This window comes from Hypanus sabinus, chromosome 3, assembly GCF_030144855.1.
Source record: "Hypanus sabinus isolate sHypSab1 chromosome 3, sHypSab1.hap1, whole genome shotgun sequence".
Lineage (NCBI taxonomy): Eukaryota > Metazoa > Chordata > Chondrichthyes > Myliobatiformes > Dasyatidae > Hypanus > Hypanus sabinus.
The window spans coordinates 81,590,359-81,612,134 of NC_082708.1; the positions used below are offsets into that span (position 1 = coordinate 81,590,359).

The window sequence follows — 21,776 nt, forward strand, 5'->3', positions numbered from 1 at the left end:
CTTGCTTTCATATTCCATTTTTATCTTCTTAATGGCTTTTTAGTTTCCTTCTGTTGGTTTTTAAAAGTTTCCCAATCCTCTAACTTCCCACTAATATTTGTTCTATTATATGCACTCTCTTTGTTTTTTTATGTTGGCTTTGACTTCTCTTGTTAGCCACTGTTGTGTCATCTTTCCTTTAGAATATTTTTTCCTCTTTGGGATGTATATATCCTGAGCCTTCCAAATTACTTCCAGAAACTCCTGTCATTGCTGCTCTGCCATCATCCCTGTCGGTGTTCTTTTCCAATCAATTCTAGTTAACTCCTCTCTCATACCTCTGTAATTCCCTTTACTGTACTGTAATACTGATACCTCGGACTTTAGCTTCTCCTTCTTGAAGGTCAGGGTGAATTTGATCATATTAAGATCACTTTCCCCTAGGGTTATTTTACCCCAAGTTCTCTAATCAATTAGAACATAAGTAGGTGGAAAGTGGGCCATCTGTCCTGGCAAGCCTACTCCGCTGTTCAATAAGATCATCGCTGATCTAACCATGGACTCATTTCCAGATAACTGCCTTTTCCTGTAGTATGCAAAATTCCTGGTTCATTGCACAATCCAGAATAGCTGATCATCTTGTACAAACTGCTCTGAAAAGCCATTTCATAGGCACTCTAGAAATTACCACTCCTGTAATCCAGTACCAACTTGATTTTTCCCAATTTTACCTGCATATTGAAGTCCCGCATGACTATTATAACCTTGCCCTTCTGTAATTTGTAGGCCACATCCTGACTACTGTTTGGGGGTCTGTATTCAATTTCCATCTGGGTCTTTTTACCTTTGCATTTCCTTAGCTGTACCAACAATGATTCAACAGTTTCTATGTCACCTCTTTCTAATGATTTGATTTCATTTATTACCAACAGAGCAATGCTGCCCCCTCTGTCTTCTTGCCTGTCCTTTGATGCATTGTGTATCCTTGGACATCAAGCTTCCAGCTATAATCTTTCAGCCATGATTTAGTGATGCCTACAATATCATACCTACCAAGCTGCAACTATGCTGTAAGTTCATCTACCTTATTCTGTCTACTGTGCACATTCTGTGGTGAACTATGTGCCTGTCTGGACATGCCCCCTGCTGACTGCTCCTGTGGCTCCTCCCACAGGCCCCTGTATAAAGGCGATCTGAGGCCTGACGCTCGGCCTCAGTCTCCAGGACATAGTATGATGGACACTCACTCCTGGTTCCTTCTTCCAGTCAATAAAAGCCGATATCTCGCCTTACGTCTCAGTGTGAGTTATTGATGGTGCATCAATTTTATTGACTGGAAGTTTTAAAACATGGAAACCGTTTTGCGTCCAGAAAGGTTGGATTTGGACCCTCAAGACCCTGAAGCAGCTCTCGCTTTTGAACACTGGCTTGCATGCTTCCAATCATACTTGGAGGAGGTTCGTGCAACTGAACCCGCCGTTATGCACAGAATCCTACTCTCGAGGGTAGCCCCCAAAGTTTACTCCATTATCCGGGACCTGCCGACCTACGATGGGGCACTGGACGCCCTCAAAAGACAGTACCTGCGGCCGGTGAACACCGTCTATGCAAGACAACGTTTAGCTACCCGGCAACAGCGGCCTGGCGAATCGTGCGCTGAGTTTCTCCGAGCACTACAGACACTCGTCCGACCTTGTGACTGCAAGACGCTCACGGCAGAACAGCATGCGGAGCTGCTGGTGCAAGACACTTTTGTGACGGGACTGAGGTCAGTGTACATGCGCCAGCGGCTGCTGGAAAATGCCGACCTTACCTTACGCTCGGCGATAGAGACGGCCAACGCTCTAGAAGCTGCTTTGCATAATGCTGACGCTGTCCAGTCGCGCGATTCCCCGCCGGTTCTGTGGACACCTCAGACCCCGCCACCGCCAGCTCCCGGGAGCGAATTCGCCAACGCCGCCGCCAGTCGCGATTCCACGAGCTCCCCGACCCTGACCACGGCTGTGGCCCGTCAGAAGCCCATGTGTTATTTCTGCGGCCATAAAAAACACCCTCGACAACGCTGTCCAGCGCGAGAAGCGACCTGCTCCAGCTGCGGAAAGCGGGGCCACTTCGCCAAGGTCTGTAAGTCTCAACCTCGAGCGGAGTGCAGCGTTGCGGGTGAAACGTGGGGGCCGCCATCTTGCATGCCCGGATGTGGGCGGCCATCTTTGTCGACGTCAGCACGCCCCGCCCCCGCCCCTCCAATGCTTACCGGGTACCCCGGATGTGAGCGGCCATCTTTGTCGACGTCAGCATGCCCCGCCCCTGGCCCTCCGTTGCTTACCGGGTACCCCGACGGCGATTCAACTCTGGCCACTGTAACTCTCGACCAAAGCGCCCCACACCAGCTTGCAAGGTCCATGATGGACATCCGGGTGGAGGGGCACAGGACTAGATGCCTGTTTGACACGGGCAGCACTGGGAGTTTTATTCATCCGGACACAGTGCAACGCTGCGGACTCGCAACGCGGCCGGTAAGTCGGAGGTTCCATTTGGCTTCTGGGTTGCATTCCACAGACATCCGGGTGGGTTGTGTAGCGACATTGGTGGTGCAAGGCACAGAATATCGGAACTTTGCGCTACTGGTCATGCCTAATCTGTGCGCACCTGTGCTATTGGGGCGGGACTTCCAGAGCCATCTCGAAAGTGTGACTATGGCATATGACGGGCCCCTCCCACCACTCACTGTCCGGAATCCTCAGTTTTGTGGGACTTCATCACTACTGACCACACACACACACGGGCACACACATCCCATCCAGCACCATGCCGACAGCTGCGCTACCGACACCACTTGCAGCCTCTCCACTCTCAAGGTCCCTCCCCCACCGCTGTTCGCCAACCTGACCCCGACTGTAAACCGGTGGCGACTAAAAGCAGGAGGTACAGTGCGGGGGACAGGGCCTTCATTCAGTCGGAGGTGCAGCGGCTGCTCAGGGAGGGGATCATTGAGCCAAGCTCAAGCCCTTGGAGGGCCCAGGTGGTTGTTGTTCGGACTGGGCAGAAAAATAGGATGATGGTGGACTATAGTCAAACCATCAATAGGTTTACTCAGCTTGACGCGTACCCCCTACCCCGCATCACGGATATGGTCAACCAGATTGCTCAGTACAAGGTGTACTCGACAATAGATCTGAAATCCGCTTATCACCAGCTCCCCATCTGCCCAGAGGACTGCCCCTACACCGCCTTCGAGGCGGGCGGCAGGCTCTATCACTTCCTGCGCGTCCCTTTCGGTGTCACGAATGGTGTCTCTGTCTTCCAGAGGGAAATGGACCAGATGGTGGACCAGTACCAACTGCAGGCCACATTTCCCTATCTGGATAACATCACCATCTGTGGACACGACAGGCCATATCACGACGCCAACCTCCAACGATTTCTCCAAGTGGCCGCAGCTCTGAACCTTACTTATAACAGGGACAAGTGTGTGTTTGGAACCACCCGCCTTGCTATACTTGGGTATGTCGTGGAAAACGGGGTTATTGGCCCTGATCCCGAACGTATGCGCCCCCTGTTAGAACTCCCTCTTCCCACCACTCTCAAGGCCCTCAGACGGTGCCTGGGTTTTTTTTCCTATTACGCCCAATGGGTCCCCCATTACGCAGACAAGGCACACCCCCTGGTCAAGTCTACCTCGTTTCCCCTCTCTGCTGAGGCCCGCGCGGCCTTCAGCTGCATTAAAGAGGACATTGCCAAAGCTACGATGCATGCGGTGGATGAGACCGCTCCCTTCCAAGTGGAGTGTGATGCCTCCGATTTTGCTCTGGCTGCTACCCTCAATCAGGAAGGCAGACCAGTAGCATTCTTTTCTCACACCCTCCAAGGCTCCGAAATTCGGCACTCCGCGGTGGAGAAAGAAGCCCAGGCCATAGTGGAGGCTGTTAGGCACTGGAGGCACTATCTTGCTGGCAAAAGGTTCACCTTGCTGACCGACCAGCGCTCGGTTGCGTTCCTGTTCAGCAACCAACAGCGGGGCAAAATCAAAAATGATAAGATTTTGCGGTGGAGAATAGAACTCTCCACCTACACCTATGATATCCTGTACCGGCCTGGCAGACTCAATGAGCCCCCTGATGCCCTATCCCGGGGAACATGTGCTAGCACATAGTTCGACCAGCTGTACACCCTTCATGCACAACTTTGCCATCCGGGGGTCACCCGATTTTACCATTTTGTGAAAGCTCGGAACCTGCCATACTCCCTGGAGGACATCAGGACGATGACCAGGGACTGCCAAATTTGCGCTGAGTGCAAACCGCACTTCTACCGTCCTGACACGGCACAACTTGTCAAGGCCACCCGCCCTTTTGAACGACTGAGTGTTGACTTTAAGGGCCCCCTTCCCTCCACTGACCGCAATGTCTATTTTCTCAGTGTTATCGACGAGTACTCACGGTTCCCCTTTGCCATCCCCTGCCCCAACACCACTGCCACGTCCGTCATAAAAGCCCTGCGCCAGCTCTTCACTCTGTTCGGGTATCCCTGCTATATCCACAGCGATAGAGGGTCCTCCTTTATGAGTGAGGAGCTGCGCCAGTACTTGCTAGCTAGGGGCATTGCTACCAGTCGGACCACGAGTTATAATCCCCGGGGTAATGGCCAGGTGGAGCGGGAGAATGCCACAGTGTGGAAGGCCACACTTTTAGCCCTTAAGTCAAAAGGGTTGCCAGTCTCTCGATGGCAGGAGGTCCTCCCTGAGGCACTGCACTCTATCCGCTCTCTGTTATGTACATCCACCAATGCCACCCCTCACGAACGCCTATTCTCTTTTCCCAGGAAGTCTGTCACTGGGACCACCCTACCAGTTTGGCTGATGTCCCCGGGGCCAGTGCTGCTCCGGAAACATGTGAGGAGCAATAAATATTCCCGCTGGTAGAGAGGGTTCACCTTCTACATGCGAACCCCCAGTATGCTTACGTGGTCTTACCTGATGGGCGGGAGGACACGGTCTCCATCCGCGACCTGGCACCCGCAGGTGCAGCAGACCACTACCCAGAAGGCTCTCCGGTAACTATGAACCCTGTACCCGAGGTGACACCGTACTCACCAGGCCCTACACAGACTCCTCACGACACTTGTATACCGGGCGTTTCGTACGCATTTATACCAGGCGCCTCGCACATGCGTGAGGGATCACCGGCACCTAGTGGGCAGGAACAAGCACAACCTCCGTCCCCTGTGCAATCACCAATGTCGTCGGCATCCATGCGATCACAGCTGGTGCTACGTAGATCGCAGCGACAGATTCGACCACCTGATAGACCTGACTTGTAAGAAACTTCGCCACATGAGGACTCTTTCAAACAAAGGGGAGGTGAATGTGGTGAACTATGTGCCTGTCTGGACACACCCCCTGCTGACTGCTCCTGTGGCTCCTCCCACAGGCCCCTGTATAAAGGCGATCTGAGGCCTGACGCTCAGCCTCGGTCTCCAGGACATAGTACGATGGACACTCACTCCTGGTTCCTTCTTCCAGTCAATAAAAGCCGATATCTCGCCTTACGTCTCAGTGTGAGTTATTGATGGTGTATCACATTCAGAAACAGTGCCTTTGGTCTTTTAACACACACAAAATGCTGGTGGAATGCAGCAGGCCAGGCAGCATCTATAGGGAGAAGCACTGTCAACGTTTCAGGCCGAGACCCTTTGCCCGAAACGTCAACAGCGCTTCTCCCTATAAATGCTGTCTGACCTGTTGCGTTCCACCAGCATTTTGTGTGTGTTGCTGGAATTTCCAGCATCTGCAGATTTCCTCGTGTTTGCCTTCAGTCTCATAATCAGCCTTTTTGATTTTGTCCACCTTTTACATTGCAGCATTTCCTGATGACTGTGAATTTGCCCTATCAACAGCCTCTCCTCTCTACACATTGTCTCTGTTTGCAAAGAGGATTATCACATTGTTGTGGTTGTGTTACTGTCTCCCAAATAGTCAAATCAAAATAGGAAATGGTGCAGAGTTGTAAACATAAAGTTTTTAACTTTCCTAACCTTGTCTGGAGCTGCCATACTGTCCAAGGCTTAGATGGGGTGGAATTTATTAAGTGAGTTCAGGAAATTTTCCTTGGGTAATTTACAGATAAGGAGGGGACAATTTTTGACCTACTGATAATAAATAAATAGATAAAAAATACTGAAAACATGAATTGTAGAGTTGAGGTGGGTTGATATAATGATAGGTTGTGAGATCATTTCAGAGTTGAGGTGGGTGAGGTTACCCCACTGGCTTAGGATCTGGATGGTTGAAGGGCAATAGTTGTTCCTGAACTTGGTGGTATGAAACCTAAGGCTCCTGAACCTCTTTCCATATGGCAGCAGTGAGAAGAGAGCATGGCCTGGGTGGTTGAAGTCCTTGATGATGAGTGTTGCTTTCCTGTGGCAGGGCTCTATGTAGATATGCCCAAAGGTAGGGAAAGCTTTTCATATGATGGGCTGGGCTGCATTCACCGCTGTTCTTAGGCATTCATGTTTCCATACCAGGCTGTGATACAACTAGTCAGTATACTCTCCACTGTGCATCTAAAGAAGTTTCTCAAAGTTTTAGATGACATGCCAAATTTTCGCAAACTTCTAAGAAAGTGGAGGCGCTGCTGTGCCTACCTCCTTATAGCTTTGCACCTTGCTGTGTGCCTATACAACACTTTGTCTGCAACTGTAACACCTTATTCTGTTCAGTTATTGCTTTCCCTTGTCCTACCTCTTACGTGTTGTAACTCCAAAACATAAAACTAATTGAAAGAAAAACATGGTGCTGGGAGATGTGTGTGTTTACTTTTACTTCCAGCAAGGCATACACATATGATGTAGTGGTGTAACGACATGTGTCATACATATATTTCTGAGATAACTGGATGAATTATGTAAACAAGTATATTTAATCAAACAATATATTTAAAATATAACTCAAATATTACTGAAATATGAAATACTCAACACCACCTCAATGTACTGATGGGATGAATAGATCTGTATGGATAGCATACAAAACAATGCTTTTTCACCATACTTCAGTACGGATGACAATGACAAACTCATTTATCTATTTACCAATTAATCATAGCCCCAGTGATTCGGGTTTGATTCAGGTATTTTGTTGTATGATTGGAGTTTGCATCTTCCTCCTGCAGGAATTTCCAAGAGGAATTCCAGTTTCTTCCCACATCATAAAAGGATAGTTTCTTCAGCTGCTGTAAGTTACCCTTATTACAGACAAATGAGAAGAAGATGAGCAGGGAGTTGATGACAATACATTATAGGGAAGTACAGATTGACAGATTGCTCTGGAAACCAGCATAAATGCAATGGGCCAAATGGGCTTGATTTGTGTTTGAAGGGAAGTATTAAGATATAAAATGATTGCACTATCTCATATGAAATATTAAGATATTGTATTTTAGACAGCTTTTGGAATGGTAGTCAGTCTGTGGATTAAAAGACAAAAGGATCCATTCAAAATTGCAAGTCACTGATAAGTTTACTTCTAATTTGGAGTTCAGTTGCTGAACGCCTGGGAATTCCATCCTGTGCCACCCACAAGTACAGTGTACATTGTATCCAAATTCTGATTTTTTTTAGAATCAAGGACATCCTTGCATGACTGAAGTGGCATGAGTCAGTATTATAGACATCATTCGTCTTCTTAGGTGGACCCTTGGGTCAGTAGATGATTCAGATACAGACATACTGACAGTCATTCCCTTAGCAACAGTTCTTTTAAAGAGTCTAAGTGTGACTCATGTCAGATGATAGGACACACAGCTTGTAAAATGAAACACCAGGCAACAGACAGAGTGTAGTCTTTGAATTTAACATCATCATTGAGCCAATGAGTTTGTCTGAAGAAATCACAAAAATGATATCTGGCCAGCATTATATTCTCTGAAGATGAGAGATTTTATTTTCTATAGTGTCACTGAAACAGGGGACCATAGACAGAGACAATGAAACTTTAAGGTAATTGTCTTGATTGAAAGAAAGTTATTAGACCATAAGGCCATAAGACATAGGAGCAGAATCTGGCCATTTGGTCCAACAAGTTTGCTCTACCATTCAATCATGGCTGATAATTTGTTTTCACTCCTCAGTACCACTGCCTGGCCTTCTCCCTGTAACTTTTGATGGCATAGTCAATCAAGAACCTATCAATCTCCACCTTAAATGCACCCAAAGTCTTGGCCTCCACAGACTGTACTAACACATTCCACAAATTCACCATCCTCTGGCTAAAGAAATTCCTTCACATCTGTTTTAAATTGACACCCCTCTATCCTGAGGTTGTGTCCTCTTGTCCTAGACTCCCCCACCATAGGAAACGTCCTTTCAAAATCTACTCTGTGCCTTTCAAAATTCTTAAGATTTCAATGAGATCTCCCCTTATCTTCTAAATTCTAGTGAGTACAGTCCCAGAGCCATCAAACGTCCCTTGAATGATAATCCTTTCATTCTTAGAATCATCTTTGTGAAACTCCTCTGAACCCTCTCCAATGCCAGCACATCTTTTCTTAGATAAGGAGCCTAAAACTGTTCATAGCACCCAAGCTGAGGCCTAACCAATACCTACAGAGCCTCAACATCACATCCCTGCTCTTGTATGCTAGACCTCTTCAAATGAATGCTAACATTGCATTTGCCTTCTGCACCACCAATTCAACCTGCAAGCTAATCTTTAGGTTGTTCTGCTCAAGGACTCTCAAGTCCCTTTGCATCTCAGATTTTTGGAGTTTTTACCCATTTAGAGAATAGTCTGCACATTTATTTATTCTACCAAAGTGCATTACCATGGTTTCCCAACATTGTATTTTATTTATCACTTTCATTCCCATTCTTCTAATCTGTCTAAGTTTCTTGTGTAGCTTTCCTGTTTCCTCAACACTACCTGCTCCTCCACCAATCTTCATATCATCTGCAAACTTGGCAACAAAGCTATCCATTCTGTCATCTAAATCGTTGATGTGCAGCTTAGAAAGAAACAGTTCCAACACAGATCCCTGTAGAACACCACTACCTACTGGCAGCCAACCAGAAGAGGATCATTTTACTCCCACTCGCTGCCTCCTACCGATCAGCTAATGCTCTAACGTTACCTGTAACTTTCCTGTAATACCATGGGCTCTTAACTTGATAAGCAGCCTCATATGCGGCACCTTGCCAGAGGCCAAATATGCAACTTCCACTGCATCCCCTTTATCTATCCTACTTGTAATCTCCTCAAAGAATTCCAACAGGTTCCCCTAAAGAAGCCATACTGACTTTGTGCTGTCTGTCCTGTATCACCAAGTGCTCCATAATCTTATGTCCCAATTGTGGTCTACCCAACATTTTATAGAGCTGTGATATTACCTCGTGGCTCTTGAACTCAATCCCCTGACTAAGAAAAGCTAAACACCATACCTCTTCTTGACCAATGTATCAACTGTGTTTCCTTACATAGAACCCAGTAACCAGTTTTGCAAATCCAAGGTCCATGATACATTCTCTTTCAATTCTCCTGGACTCTGTGTCTGTATAGTCGCCAGTCTTGGCATGTACCATTTAAGTTATGGTAGAGCTTTATGTTGCTCAAGTTAAGAAAAACCAAGAACTTGGGTTTGATTTTTGGTGGCTGGATGAACTTGCTGTACATGCTAAGTTCATGAACCATTGAAGCTTCCTGGAGGTCTCACCTAATCATAGCAGATTATACAAAATGCATAGGTCAATTGACTCAATGCAATAAGCAGACATTGAGACTAATTCCACTTTCCAGTTCATGGTCCACGGCCTTCTAGCTTGTGCCATCTCAAAAGTTCATTTGGCACTTTCTAAATATGAAGAACTTTTGCCTCCCCACCCTTCCAGCAATGATTTGTGAACACCAACCATTCCATTACATAATGCAAAATGAGAAGCTATAGTTAGATTTATTTTAGTATACAGATCTGTTGATTTTATATACTGGATTCAAATATACAGATTTCAATGAATGAGTACAGAAAGTTTTGGAAATCTGGTACTATCTGTCAATAAATAAACAGAGTTCATGTTTCTGATCAATAACCTTTCATCAGAATGGGTTCAGAGAACATCTGAAACCAGATGAACAAAATAAAATGCTGCTTCACATTGTATCATATTACCATAGAACCATAGAACATTACAGCACAGAAACAAGACTTTTGCCCTTCTTGGCTGTGCCGAACCATTTTTCTGCCTAGTCTCACTGACCTGCACCTGGGCCATATCCCTCCATTCACCTCTCATCAATGTACCTGTCCAAGTTTTTCTGAAATGTTAAAAGTGAGCCCACATTTACCACTTCATCTGGCAGCTCATTCCACACACCCACCACTCTCTGTGTGAAGAAGTCCCCCCTAATGTTCCCTTTAAACTTTTCCCCCTTCACCCTTAACCCATGTCCTCTGTTTTTTTTCTCCCCTAGCCTCAGTGGAAAAAGCCTGCTCCATGACCTTTCTCTTCATTTATGGAGTAAAGAAGCCTAAATTTTCAACAACTCACTGTCCAAATCATGTAGCATCTTGTTGGTGTTGTTTTATTGCAAATATCTTTTATAAGAAATAAATCAATTCTTTTCACACTTTATGATTTATTTTTTGAATTAAGCAGTTGATGGATTCTACCTCATAATAATTCATTAAATTGATTTGTTGCTCCACCGATGATCAAAATGTAGATAATCAAAATTAATAGATTAATCAAAATCTAGTTTTACACAACAAATGTGTTTACACTCCACTTAGGCAGCAGCATGTATGAAGCTTTCTATTAGATCAAACCTTATGGTTTTTACACCTTGAACCAGAAAAAGCAGAATTTTGATTCACAGTGTTGACTTTCTCCTAGCAGGAAAAACAAGGGAAAGTCACTGATTCAATACAGTGAATGAAATCCAAGACTTGAAAGACTAGTTTCATTCTAATATTTGCATTCAGGCATTCTGTAGGAAGATCATTTGGTTTCATAATTGAAATCATGTCTAGACCTAGGATAGAGGAGAGGGAGGACTCGTAATGCAATTTTGCTGATCACAAGGATGGAAGTATATTCTAATGAGCTGCTGATCAGCATGATTCTTCATACACACCCTTCAACACTCCAACTTTACAGCAATAGTCTGTCTGCCTTAGGCAATCAGCAAATGTTTGAGACCTTCAAGCCAGGAACTGGGTGCAGTATATCAGTACTCTACTTCTCTTCCACACACCCAGAGGCAGGTTTCATTCTGACATCTAGGCACAAGAGACAGCCATTGCAGGGATCTCACGAGGCAAAACTTAAGGCCCACCAACTTTCACATGTCTGGAACAAAACATATGAGACCCTGACAGTCACTCGCCTCGGATAAAACTCAATTGGACAGGTTTTTCTGAATATGGACTGAGGACTAAGCTTTGGCAGGTTTCTGTGCTTTTGTCATCCTTGCTGGTATTTTGAACCTTTTACATCAGTAGAATTTCCTAACACCCAAAGAATCTCAGAGATCTAGTTTTCACACATGATAGTTCATCAACATTTCAACTTTTCTCACTTCATGGGGCTTTCATTATTTATGTTCAATCTCCTAGTGATGCATTTTGCAAATAATGCCTAACATTATGGAGGAGATGGCGGGATAGACAGGAAGTTAATTTTAATAACCTCCCCTTTGGTTGAGACACTTGATCCAAGCCCTGATCTAGGGGAAAGGGCATTTAATTGTATTAACGTGTACCAGAGCCCTTTATAGACCAATAATCAGTCAGATGGCAAAAAACTGGAAGTAAAGTCTGAACAAATCGTTAATGAGCAATGGTTTGACAGAAGGAGAGAATCTTTTATTTTCCTGAATATATATGTGTGGTGGGACGGTGGGGGGTGCGTGTTGGGATGGTGGGGATGTGTGGTGGGACAGTGGAGGGGGTGGTGTTGGGATGGTGGGGGTGTGTGGTGGGACGGTGGGGTGGGTGGTGTGGTGGGATGGTGTGAGGTGTTGGGACGGTGGGGGGGGGTGTGTGGTGGGATGGTAGGGGATGTGAAGGGCAGTAAGGGTTGAGAGTAACAATTTGGAAGGATATTATACACTGATATATTAATAGGAGTCAGTTATGAACAAGTATGAAATAAGGATGTTTCTGTGTAACCAGGAAGATAGCTGCATTAAAATATTGCAGACATCTTGAAATCATTACTCTTTAACCACCTTTTCTAAATCTGCACAACTTTTCACAGTGTTGCCCGTAATTTTTTCACTCTGGCTGATATTGAAAGTTAAATTCTCAGACCATTCTTACATCAATGATATTATTATCTGCAATTTAACCCTTGATTGTAGTAAATCTGGTCTGCTGATTATGGTCTTTTAGAAAGGGTATAAATAACATGGGTTTACTCTGGAGGTGCTGTGAGATATGGTAAGAATTTCCAGCGGATTTTGTTTTTATTTCAGATTTCCAGATTTTTCTATCATCTTTATGTAGTATATAATTGTAATTTACTTTTATGCAGGCATAGAGGTAGCATTTAGTGGCAATGCTCATCTTCAGATAAAAGTTAGTGATTCTAATTCTTCATTCTTCTGTAGCATAAGTGATACTCATATTTCGAAACCTATTTATTGAAACCAATTGTCAGAAGTGAGCATGTACTTATTGAGTTGGTTCAATTGGTTTCAAATTTATTGAAGATTTTAAAGATGTATGACTTAATAAATAATGCTGCACATATGTCAGTCAATATTTCTGTTATTAAAAGCATGCGCGCACGTTCTAGAGTTCTAAGCTGTCTTCATATAGACGTCCTTGATTCATGCTACCTTAGAGAGATACAACATAGAAACAGCCTAACCAAGTCCACACTGACCATCAGTTACTTACTTACACTAATCCTAGCCCTTGAAATAAGACTAGAGGTAAAGAATTTTAACAAAAACGAAGGTCTCGCTTTAAGTAGGAATGGAATTCATTTATAAACAAGGTGAGAGAGCAGAATCCTGATTGGACGAGGACTAACCAATCAGGAGGGATGGACTACGGGAGTATAAAGACCACCAGACTAGACAGTCCCAGGCATCATCCATGATGAAGATGATGGAGTTTGTCATCGAAACGTTGGTTATAAACGATACCCATGCCTGGCCTCAAGTCCGATAAGAGTTTATTCATCATATACTCCAGGAAAGCACTAGATCCTTCTTTTAATCCTAGCTTAATCTCATTTTAAATCCTTCCCAAATTGCTATCAATTATCCCTAATTCTACACATCTACATTTTGGTAGCAATATACAATTACCAAGGATTCTTCATCTCATGTTCTCGATATTCATTGCTTATTTATTATTATCATTATTATTTTCTTTTTGTATTTACACAGTCTGTTGTATTTTTCACATTGGTTGCCTGTCCTGTTGGTGCCATCTTTCATTGATTCCATTATGGTTATTGGATCTATTTAGTATGACTGCAAGAAAACAATCTCAGGGTTGTGATATGGTGATGTATACATACTGTGTGTAATTGGATAATAAGATTACTTTGAACTTTGAATCCATCAGCCTACATATTTCTGAGATGTGGGAGGAAATGGTTGCAGAAAATCCATACAAGCATGAAAAGAGTAGACAAAGCACCTGAGGTCAGGTTTGAACTCAGCTGTTCAGCGCTATGAGGCAGCAGCTCTACTAGTAGTGCTGCCAGAGTTAAGTGTAACATCTAAACTTCTTCAATGTGTTCAATAGTTTTTCCTGTGCAGTATTTGCTTACTAGATTTTGTTACTTTGCATATGGAAAAGTTGTGATATTTCAGTGTCAATCTTTGTCCTAAACAAATATCCCATAATATTCAAAATTCAAAGTAAATTTCATTATCAAAGTGCATATACGTCACTACTTACACCACTGAGATTCGTTTTCCTGCGGGCATACTCAGCAAATTGATAGATTAGTAACTGTAACAAAGTCAATGAAAAACCACCCACTAGGGGTTTCAATCAGTGTGCAGAAGACAACAAACTGTGCAAATACAAATATATATAAATAGCAATAAATAATGAGTTTGTAAGATGAAGAGACCTTGAAAGTGAGTCCATTGGGTATGGAAACATTTCAATGATGAGGAAAGTGAAGTTGAATGAAACTATCTCCTTTTGTTCACAAGCCTGATGGTTGAGGGGCAGTAACTGTTCCTGATCCTAATGGTATGAGTCCTGAGGCTTTTGTACATTCTTCCTGGTGGCAGCAGCAAGAGGACAGCATAGCCTGAGTGGTGGAGATCCCTGATGATGGATGCTGCTTTCTTACAACAGTGTTTCAAGTGGATGTGCTCAATGGTTGGGAGGGCTTTACTCATGATGGACTGGGCCGTATCCACTACTTCTAGTAGGATTTTCCTTTCAAAGGCATTTGTGTTTCCATACCAGGCTGTGTTGCAGCCAGTCAATATAGTCTCCACTACACATCTTATAGAAGGGTGTCAAAGTTTTAGGTGTCATGCCAAAACTTCAGAAACTCCTAAGGAAATGGAGAAACTGCTGTGCTTTCTTTGTAATTCCATGTACATGCTGGGTCTAGGTCAGGTCCTTCAAAATAAGAACTCAGAGGAATTTAAAGTTGCTACCCCCCTCCACCTCCAATAAAAATTGCCTCATGGACCTCTGGTTTGCCTCTCCTGAAGTTAATCACTTCCATGGTCTTGCTGACATTGAGAGAAAGGTTGTTGTTATGATATCACTCAGACAGATTTTCAGTCTCCTTCCTATATGCCGATTCATCACCACCTTTGATTTGGCACAAGATAGTAGTGTTATCAGCAAACTTGAATATGGATTGGAGTTGTGCTTAGCCACACAGTCAAAAGTATAAAGTGAAAAGAGCAGGGTGGAGGTAGGTACACAGCTTTGTGGTGTGCCTGTGCTGATGGAGGTCATTGAAGAGATGTCATTACCAATCCAAACTGACTGGGTTCTACAAGTAAGGAAATCCAGGCTCCAACTGCACAAGGAGGAATTGAGGCCAAGGTCTTGGAGTTTACTTATTTGTTTTAAGGGGATGATGATATTGAAGGTTGAGCTGTGGTTCCTAAAAAGCATCATGGTGTATGCAACTTTGCTGTCCAGGTGTTCCAGGGTTGAGTGAAAAGCCAATGAGGTGGCATCTGGTATGGATCTGCTGCTCCAGTAAGCAAATTGGAATTGATCTAAGTCACTTTTCAGGCAGGAGTATATACAGTACATACTCTATGTTCAATATAAATGTTTGTAACAATGTTATCGACTTTTTAGGGTACATGTTCTCATTTTTCAAAGCCTTGTGGGCATTGTGAAAACTGTGCCAATCTCTACCTAAAGCACCCCAAGAACCCTCCTGCTCTTCCAAGTTTATATTACATGGCTTCTTTTACCTTTCATCAGATAATTAATATGAAGAACAACTGAGGCAATGGAGCCATGTTCAATGTTAACAATGCCTTGTGTACCTGATTAACATTGAGGAGATGTTTTTATCCTCTAACCAAAGGCTACTATGTGCCAAGGTGAAAGATGAGATACTGTTCCTCTAAGCTTGAGTTTAGTTTTCTTTTAAGGTAGAAAATGCCAAGGACTGATGGGAATTTGTTCAGCTGGGGTGGGGGAGGGGGAATCTTTGGAATTTACTGCCACAGATGGCTGTTGAGGACAAATATTGGACATATTTAAAGTGGAGGTTGATAGGTTCTTGATTGGTAAGGGTATCAAAGGTTACAGGGAAGGCAGAAAAATAGATCTGAGAGGGAAAATAAATCATCAGTGATCAAATAACAGAGTAAACTGAATGGGCTGAATAGCCTAATTCTGCTCCAATGTCTTATGAAGTGAGGGTGCAATGGGGAACTAAAATAGTAGGCTGTTGTTAGTTCATGGGAGTGTCATTGAACTCCATATTGCAAGTGATCGCCTAATTATCATTTCCAAACCAATCCCTTCTCTCTAACATATACTGAAATCTAATAATGGAATCTGCCCTAAAACTCCACTGGCACTCAATGTTGGATGTGGATAATGAACAACCTAAATTAGCAACCAGCTGATCATTGCTTTGCCACAAAAGTTGTTTCTACACCTACACTAACATTATAGAAATTTTCATCTACAAGTAGTTGGTAGGACGAAATGTTGAGAAAACCCATTCAGTACAATAATTTGCACAAGCAAACTAAACAACTGAGGATTATGAAGTGTATACAGTAGCTATTACTTTGCAAATGTAATTTTAGCATGTCAGTTTCTCACTATCATCAAATGTGATATTTAAAGCATTTCAGTTGTACATTTTCCAAGAAAGGAAGGGCAAGACAGCCATTATGTTCTCAAATGTGGCATTATTTGTGTTGGACAGTAGTTACACAAATGTTACCATCACCATCCATTTGATCTGTCTTGGTAGCACCAGGACATCTTCACTGATTACTTTTTGGACTGACAATCTGTTTCTTCTCCACCACCTTCAGCAGCAAGGGGACCAACTGTTGTAAATCAAGAACAGACAGTGCAGACATTAAAGACCATATTGGTATATCACTTATCCTAACAACTCTTCCCACTTCATTGAATCCTGTGATTCAATGAGCACCAAAGTCTGAAGAGATTGGTTAAGGCAAAAAACTATCACCAAAATTGGTTTAATTAATCTGGAAAGATCTACAGCCACATTGAATCAAGAGCAAAGGCACCAGTAAAGGAAGTTGAAGTGTCATTATCATCTCACCACAAATCCTTACACATCTGATAGGGCTTTCATCATTCTGACCTGGAAACGCAGCCCACTCTTTCAAAGCTGGTTCAAAATCCTGCAGCTCAATTTCTAAATGACAGTATTAGCAACCCATCACAGGACAGTCTTCTCATTGAATGGGTTGAATTACAATGCCTTAAATCAAGCTCCCCCAAAACAAATACAATTTGAATGAAAACATGTTTGAATTTTTAATCCAGGAAGGTTACCTGTCCTGTTGGTCATTTACACAGCCTTTATTGACATTATGAAAACATTATTTAGTGCAGTCATAGCAAGCACTCAAACAACCTTAAAAAGAGTCGCTATTTCTACATGAAGTAATTTTGTGACATATTTAAGTTTATCCAGAACAGTATATAATGAATTTTGAATATCTTGTTAATTTTAATTGCTTCTACTCAACCATGCGGAGGTAAGGGAGATTAATTCAATCTAATTCATTAGCCAATGCTTCGGTGAACACCTACAGCAAAACTTCAACCTCCAAGCAACTTCAGATTCACAGACAGAACACACCCTTACTGTTTAATCCCCACCAAAGATTCAATTCTTCTTCACAGTAAAATCACAATTTAAAGTATATAATGCTGTTTACAGAAGGCAGCCTTTGATTATTGACAGAAGTGTCATTAGCAATCACTAGGCAGGTTGCTAGAGAATATTTGCCTTTTCACTTTCAATACAGCGCAGCAGATCCATTAGAGAACAGAAGGTTCATCCTTCCCTGTACTCAATCACCAATAGATGCCTTTTGGAAGAAATGCCTTCATTGAAAAGCTCTCTCCTGCTAGTACTTACAAACTCCCTATATACTTTCACCAGCAGTTTGAAAAAAAAACAGCCTGATATCAACACCAGGTTACAAAAGGATGCAGATAAATACTCCAGAGCAGCAATGGAAGCTTTGACTCAGAGAACATTTTGAAACTTACCATTTTCTATACAGATACAATGAAAAATAGGGGGCAATACGATCACGTCTGAAGCATTTGAAACTCTAAATGCTACGCTCTTAATGCCGATTGATGGCTTTAAAATATGAGTTGTTCCATGGTGTCAAACGCTCCCAATGATTTTAACATTTCCACTTGATTTCCCCAAGATCTTACTCAGTTTCCCCAAATCTGCCCCCAGAGAAGTAAAAACTGCAGAATATGCAAACAGTAATAACAACACAGAAAGATGAAAATATTCAGAAAGAGAAATGGAATTAAAAATTCAATTCTGATCAGGGATCACTGAAATGAAACCTTAGCTGGCTTTCTCTCTCCATGGATGCTGCCTGATCTGATGTGCAATTATTCTCTTACATTATTTTTGTATTTCCTTATGACATAAAGGGGGGCCATTTGGATCACCAAATCAATGCCAGTTCTCAAAGCATTCTGTCAATCCCATTCTCCCACTTAATTAATTATAATCTATTTTCTAACACATATCAATTAACACTTCCTTGTTTCTCCCACTTAGCAGCTGGCAAATCTCTGGGATGAGGGAGGAAATAGAGTCCTTGAGGGAAATCTGTGTGGTCCCAGAGAAACTCTGTGCAGAGGTCAGGACTGAAGCCAGATCACAGAAGCTGTAAGATAATTGCATTGCATATAGCATCACTGCACTACTACAGCCCTTCCTGTTTCTCCTGCCTTTTCGCTTCTTTCTGAAGCTCTCATTCCATGACTACTCCAAATTTCATCCTCCTTTTTCTTCTTCCTATTTATACCATACCCAGGACTCCTTTGCTTATCACACAGATCATTGGACATAACACTGAGCTGGCTCTCCAGAAAGTTACCTTGCCTTTGCTATGCAAGTATCTGAGCTACTTTGATGGTAGGGTATCAATCATCTGTTACACACCACTACCACACTGGTTTTCTATCAAGCTCAATAGCAGGAGGGCAAGCAATTCAGTGCCAGCATGCTCACCTCTTGACACCCCAAAAATTGTCCACGTATGTAAAGCGTAAGTCAGGATTTTAAATGAATACAACACAGTTGCCTGTATGAGCATAGCTCCAATAACTCCTATGAATCTCAACAGCATCCAGGACAAAGCAGCCCGTTGCAAAGGTATTGCAATAGCCACCCTTCACTATCATTTCCTCCACTAGCTGTGTGTGTTGGCTGCACTGTATGCCCACTGCTGAATGCACCACAGTTGCTCACGTTGCATGCTCCTAAGCCAGTGATCTCCATCTCTAAGCAGGACAAGAACATCAGGTAAATGGGAGACAGCCCCAAGGTACAGTACATAACTTGGTAATTAATTGTTGGTTTTTTGGGGGTTTAAATCATGAAACTCCCTAGCCAACAGCACTGTTGGAGTTCCTGTTGGACAGCAGAACTTGGAAGAGGTAGCTTAACACTAGTTTCTTTGCAGCTTCACAGATACAATGCTGGAAGACCTCAGCAGGCCAGACAGCATCTATGGAAAAGAGTAAACAGTTGACATTTCAGGCAGAGACTCTTCTTTAGGACTGAAATTCCAACTCTTTACTCTTTTCCATAGATGCTGCCTGTCCTTCTGAGTTACTCCAGCATTTTGTGTGTGTTGCTTTGGATTTCCTGCATCTGCAGATTTTCTCTTGTTTGTGTTTCTGTGGAGCATTATGGGAAGGATAATTTGGATAGGTCATAACAGCAAAGTTCAGATTCTGGAAAGCAAACACTTGATTTAAAAAATCATTAAAATCAACATAAAGAGCAGAGCCCAGTGTACCATTTCCATTGATGTTAATGGAAGATGGCAGCCATTTTACCACCAGCATTGAATCAAATGGAATGGAAGAGTGGCCAATCAATGCACTGAACTATTCAAGTCTAGGGGAAAATTTCAGCAGCTAATGTACAGCCTCCAGTTCCCCACCTTGCCTCAGGAATTGAACCATTTGTGACTTTACTTTGTTTATTCAAAATTTCTGATAAAAATTTCCTTCCACCTGACCCTACCTGAAAACTCATTTCCTGCTACAAAATACCTACCACTATGTCCACTAGTTTCTACTTCCTCATGAGATCCCAGATAATCTTCAAATCCATTCCTCCTTGCTGTCTTCACATTACCGTTGCATTGGTCCAGTATGGCTATTCCCCATCTCGCTCCTATCTCCTTGATGTTTCCTTAATTCCCATTGTCTGATTCCCAGTTGCTGCTAGTTCAATTAATTACAGCGCACCTGGTTCCATCAGAGAATATAGGATAAGAACTCTGGCATCTGGCCATGGGTTGCCAGTTTGTTGGTCGATTCCAGTGAGTGCTACCTTTGTTTCCTAATCCCACAGGACTGTTACTTCTTAGCTCCGCTCCATTCTCTAGAGATTCTACGAAAACCCCGTCTTTGAGTCAAGATTCCCCCGGTTATCTGTTCGACATTCGCGACTGAGTTAGCATCTCTTGACACTGTCTCCATGCCTGTGTCCTGCACTTGGGTTCATCCTCAGTCCCTCCCTTGCAATAACTGTCTTCTATACCCAATATTTGTTTATGAAATATACCCTCAAAATTTTGAAGAGGGGCAAGAACATTCTTTCTGGCCTCTGAACCAAGATTTATTCTTCAGTCAACATAATTAAAATATATTACCTGTAAATTACTTCTTTAGCATCCATGGGATACTTCTGTGCTTATATCAGCTATTTTTATTTCTTTCACTTAAGCAGCAATCACACTTCAAAAATATTTATCTGTAACAAGCATTCAGATCAGAGTTGGTGACATCTCTGCATGAGTCAAAGTTCAATATTTTCTGTTTCTTCACATAGTCTCTATAACTCTGGCTGCAATATATTTTCAATGTTTTAGACTCCGGCTTGCCCCACCCAGTTAATCCATGTAATCTTCAGATTAATAAATTTGTAAAATGTGCTTTACTAAAACATATTCTGTATGCATATTTGCTGCTGGGCTCTATCATTATCTTTATGCTGGATCAAAAAGTAACATCTTCGTTGCTGTAGGGAGAGAACAATTTCCTTGGTATAAAGTTAAGGCAAAAATTGCACCACTTGAATTAAGAATACCAGAAAATTCTAACAATGCTAATTACATAAGTGGTTTATCTGAAGAGGAAAATAAGAAGAGTACGTTGAGGCTAAAGTAACTTCGAAGAGGATGTGGATAAGTTTTCAAAAAGAACATTGAAATTAACTCCAAAGCTCAGTGTGGGGGACAGGAGCTAGAGATGAGAGACTTTGCTTGTCTAAACTTCTTTCTTTTTCCTTATACCTGTTTTCAATATCCACTTTTTAACTATGTTTGATGTTCTTAATACACATCCAGAGAATGATAATCTGTATTTGGTAATGTGGAGCTATACCAAATTGACATGGAATAAGGCATTCCTTATTAAATGCGGTGACAGGTCTCCACAGGAGGGGAAATTACTTTGTTTTAATATGTATGGATAGGATGTATGTAGAAAATTTCTCTTTGCTAAGTACCTTACACTTGATCCTGTGAACTTACTGTTTATAGCCAGAGAACAATCTAATGTCAATCAAAGACTTTTTTATTATAAATGTCAATATTCTTCCATGTATCTTTAAAGAAAACAAGCTTAGCCACTCTATGTCAAAGTTCAAAGTTCAAAGTAAATCTTTAATCTAAGTACATACATACAAACCTGAGATTCATTACTCAATAAATCTGGTAACCATAATAGAATCAATGAAAGAGAACACCAACAGGGCAGACAACTAGTATGTAGAAGACAACAAACTGTGCAAATAAAAAAGAAAGAAAAAAGATAAATAATAATTATAATAGCAATTCTTCAGAAAGCCACAATACGAAACACCACTCGAATAGTCCAGCAATTGAGAAATGAATGTGCTTTGCCATGCCCAGACTGCAGGTTTTACCAGCTTAAGCTGAGGAAAAAAAACTAATAAACAACCTGTGAAGGATTTTCTGACCCCCCCCCCCCCCCCCCAATTGGGCATGTTCCCAAGTGGCAGATTAGGGAAAGCTCTGCAGATATGCAGGGCAAGTGGGAAATAAAATACCACCCATG

General features: G+C 42.6%; 1 protein-coding gene across 1 annotated transcript in view; it reads left to right on the forward strand.

The window, feature by feature from the left end:
* Positions 1-1,114: 1,114 nt before the first annotated feature.
* The window catches only part of LOC132390913 (uncharacterized), a 31,769-nt gene continuing 11,107 nt past the window's right edge, over positions 1,115-21,776 (forward strand). The window contains 3 exon segments of the mRNA XM_059963449.1: positions 1,115-1,772; positions 2,885-4,885; positions 4,888-4,989. Coding sequence (XP_059819432.1) covers positions 1,329-1,772; positions 2,885-4,885; positions 4,888-4,989 — 2,547 coding nt within the window. The 5' untranslated portion in view covers positions 1,115-1,328.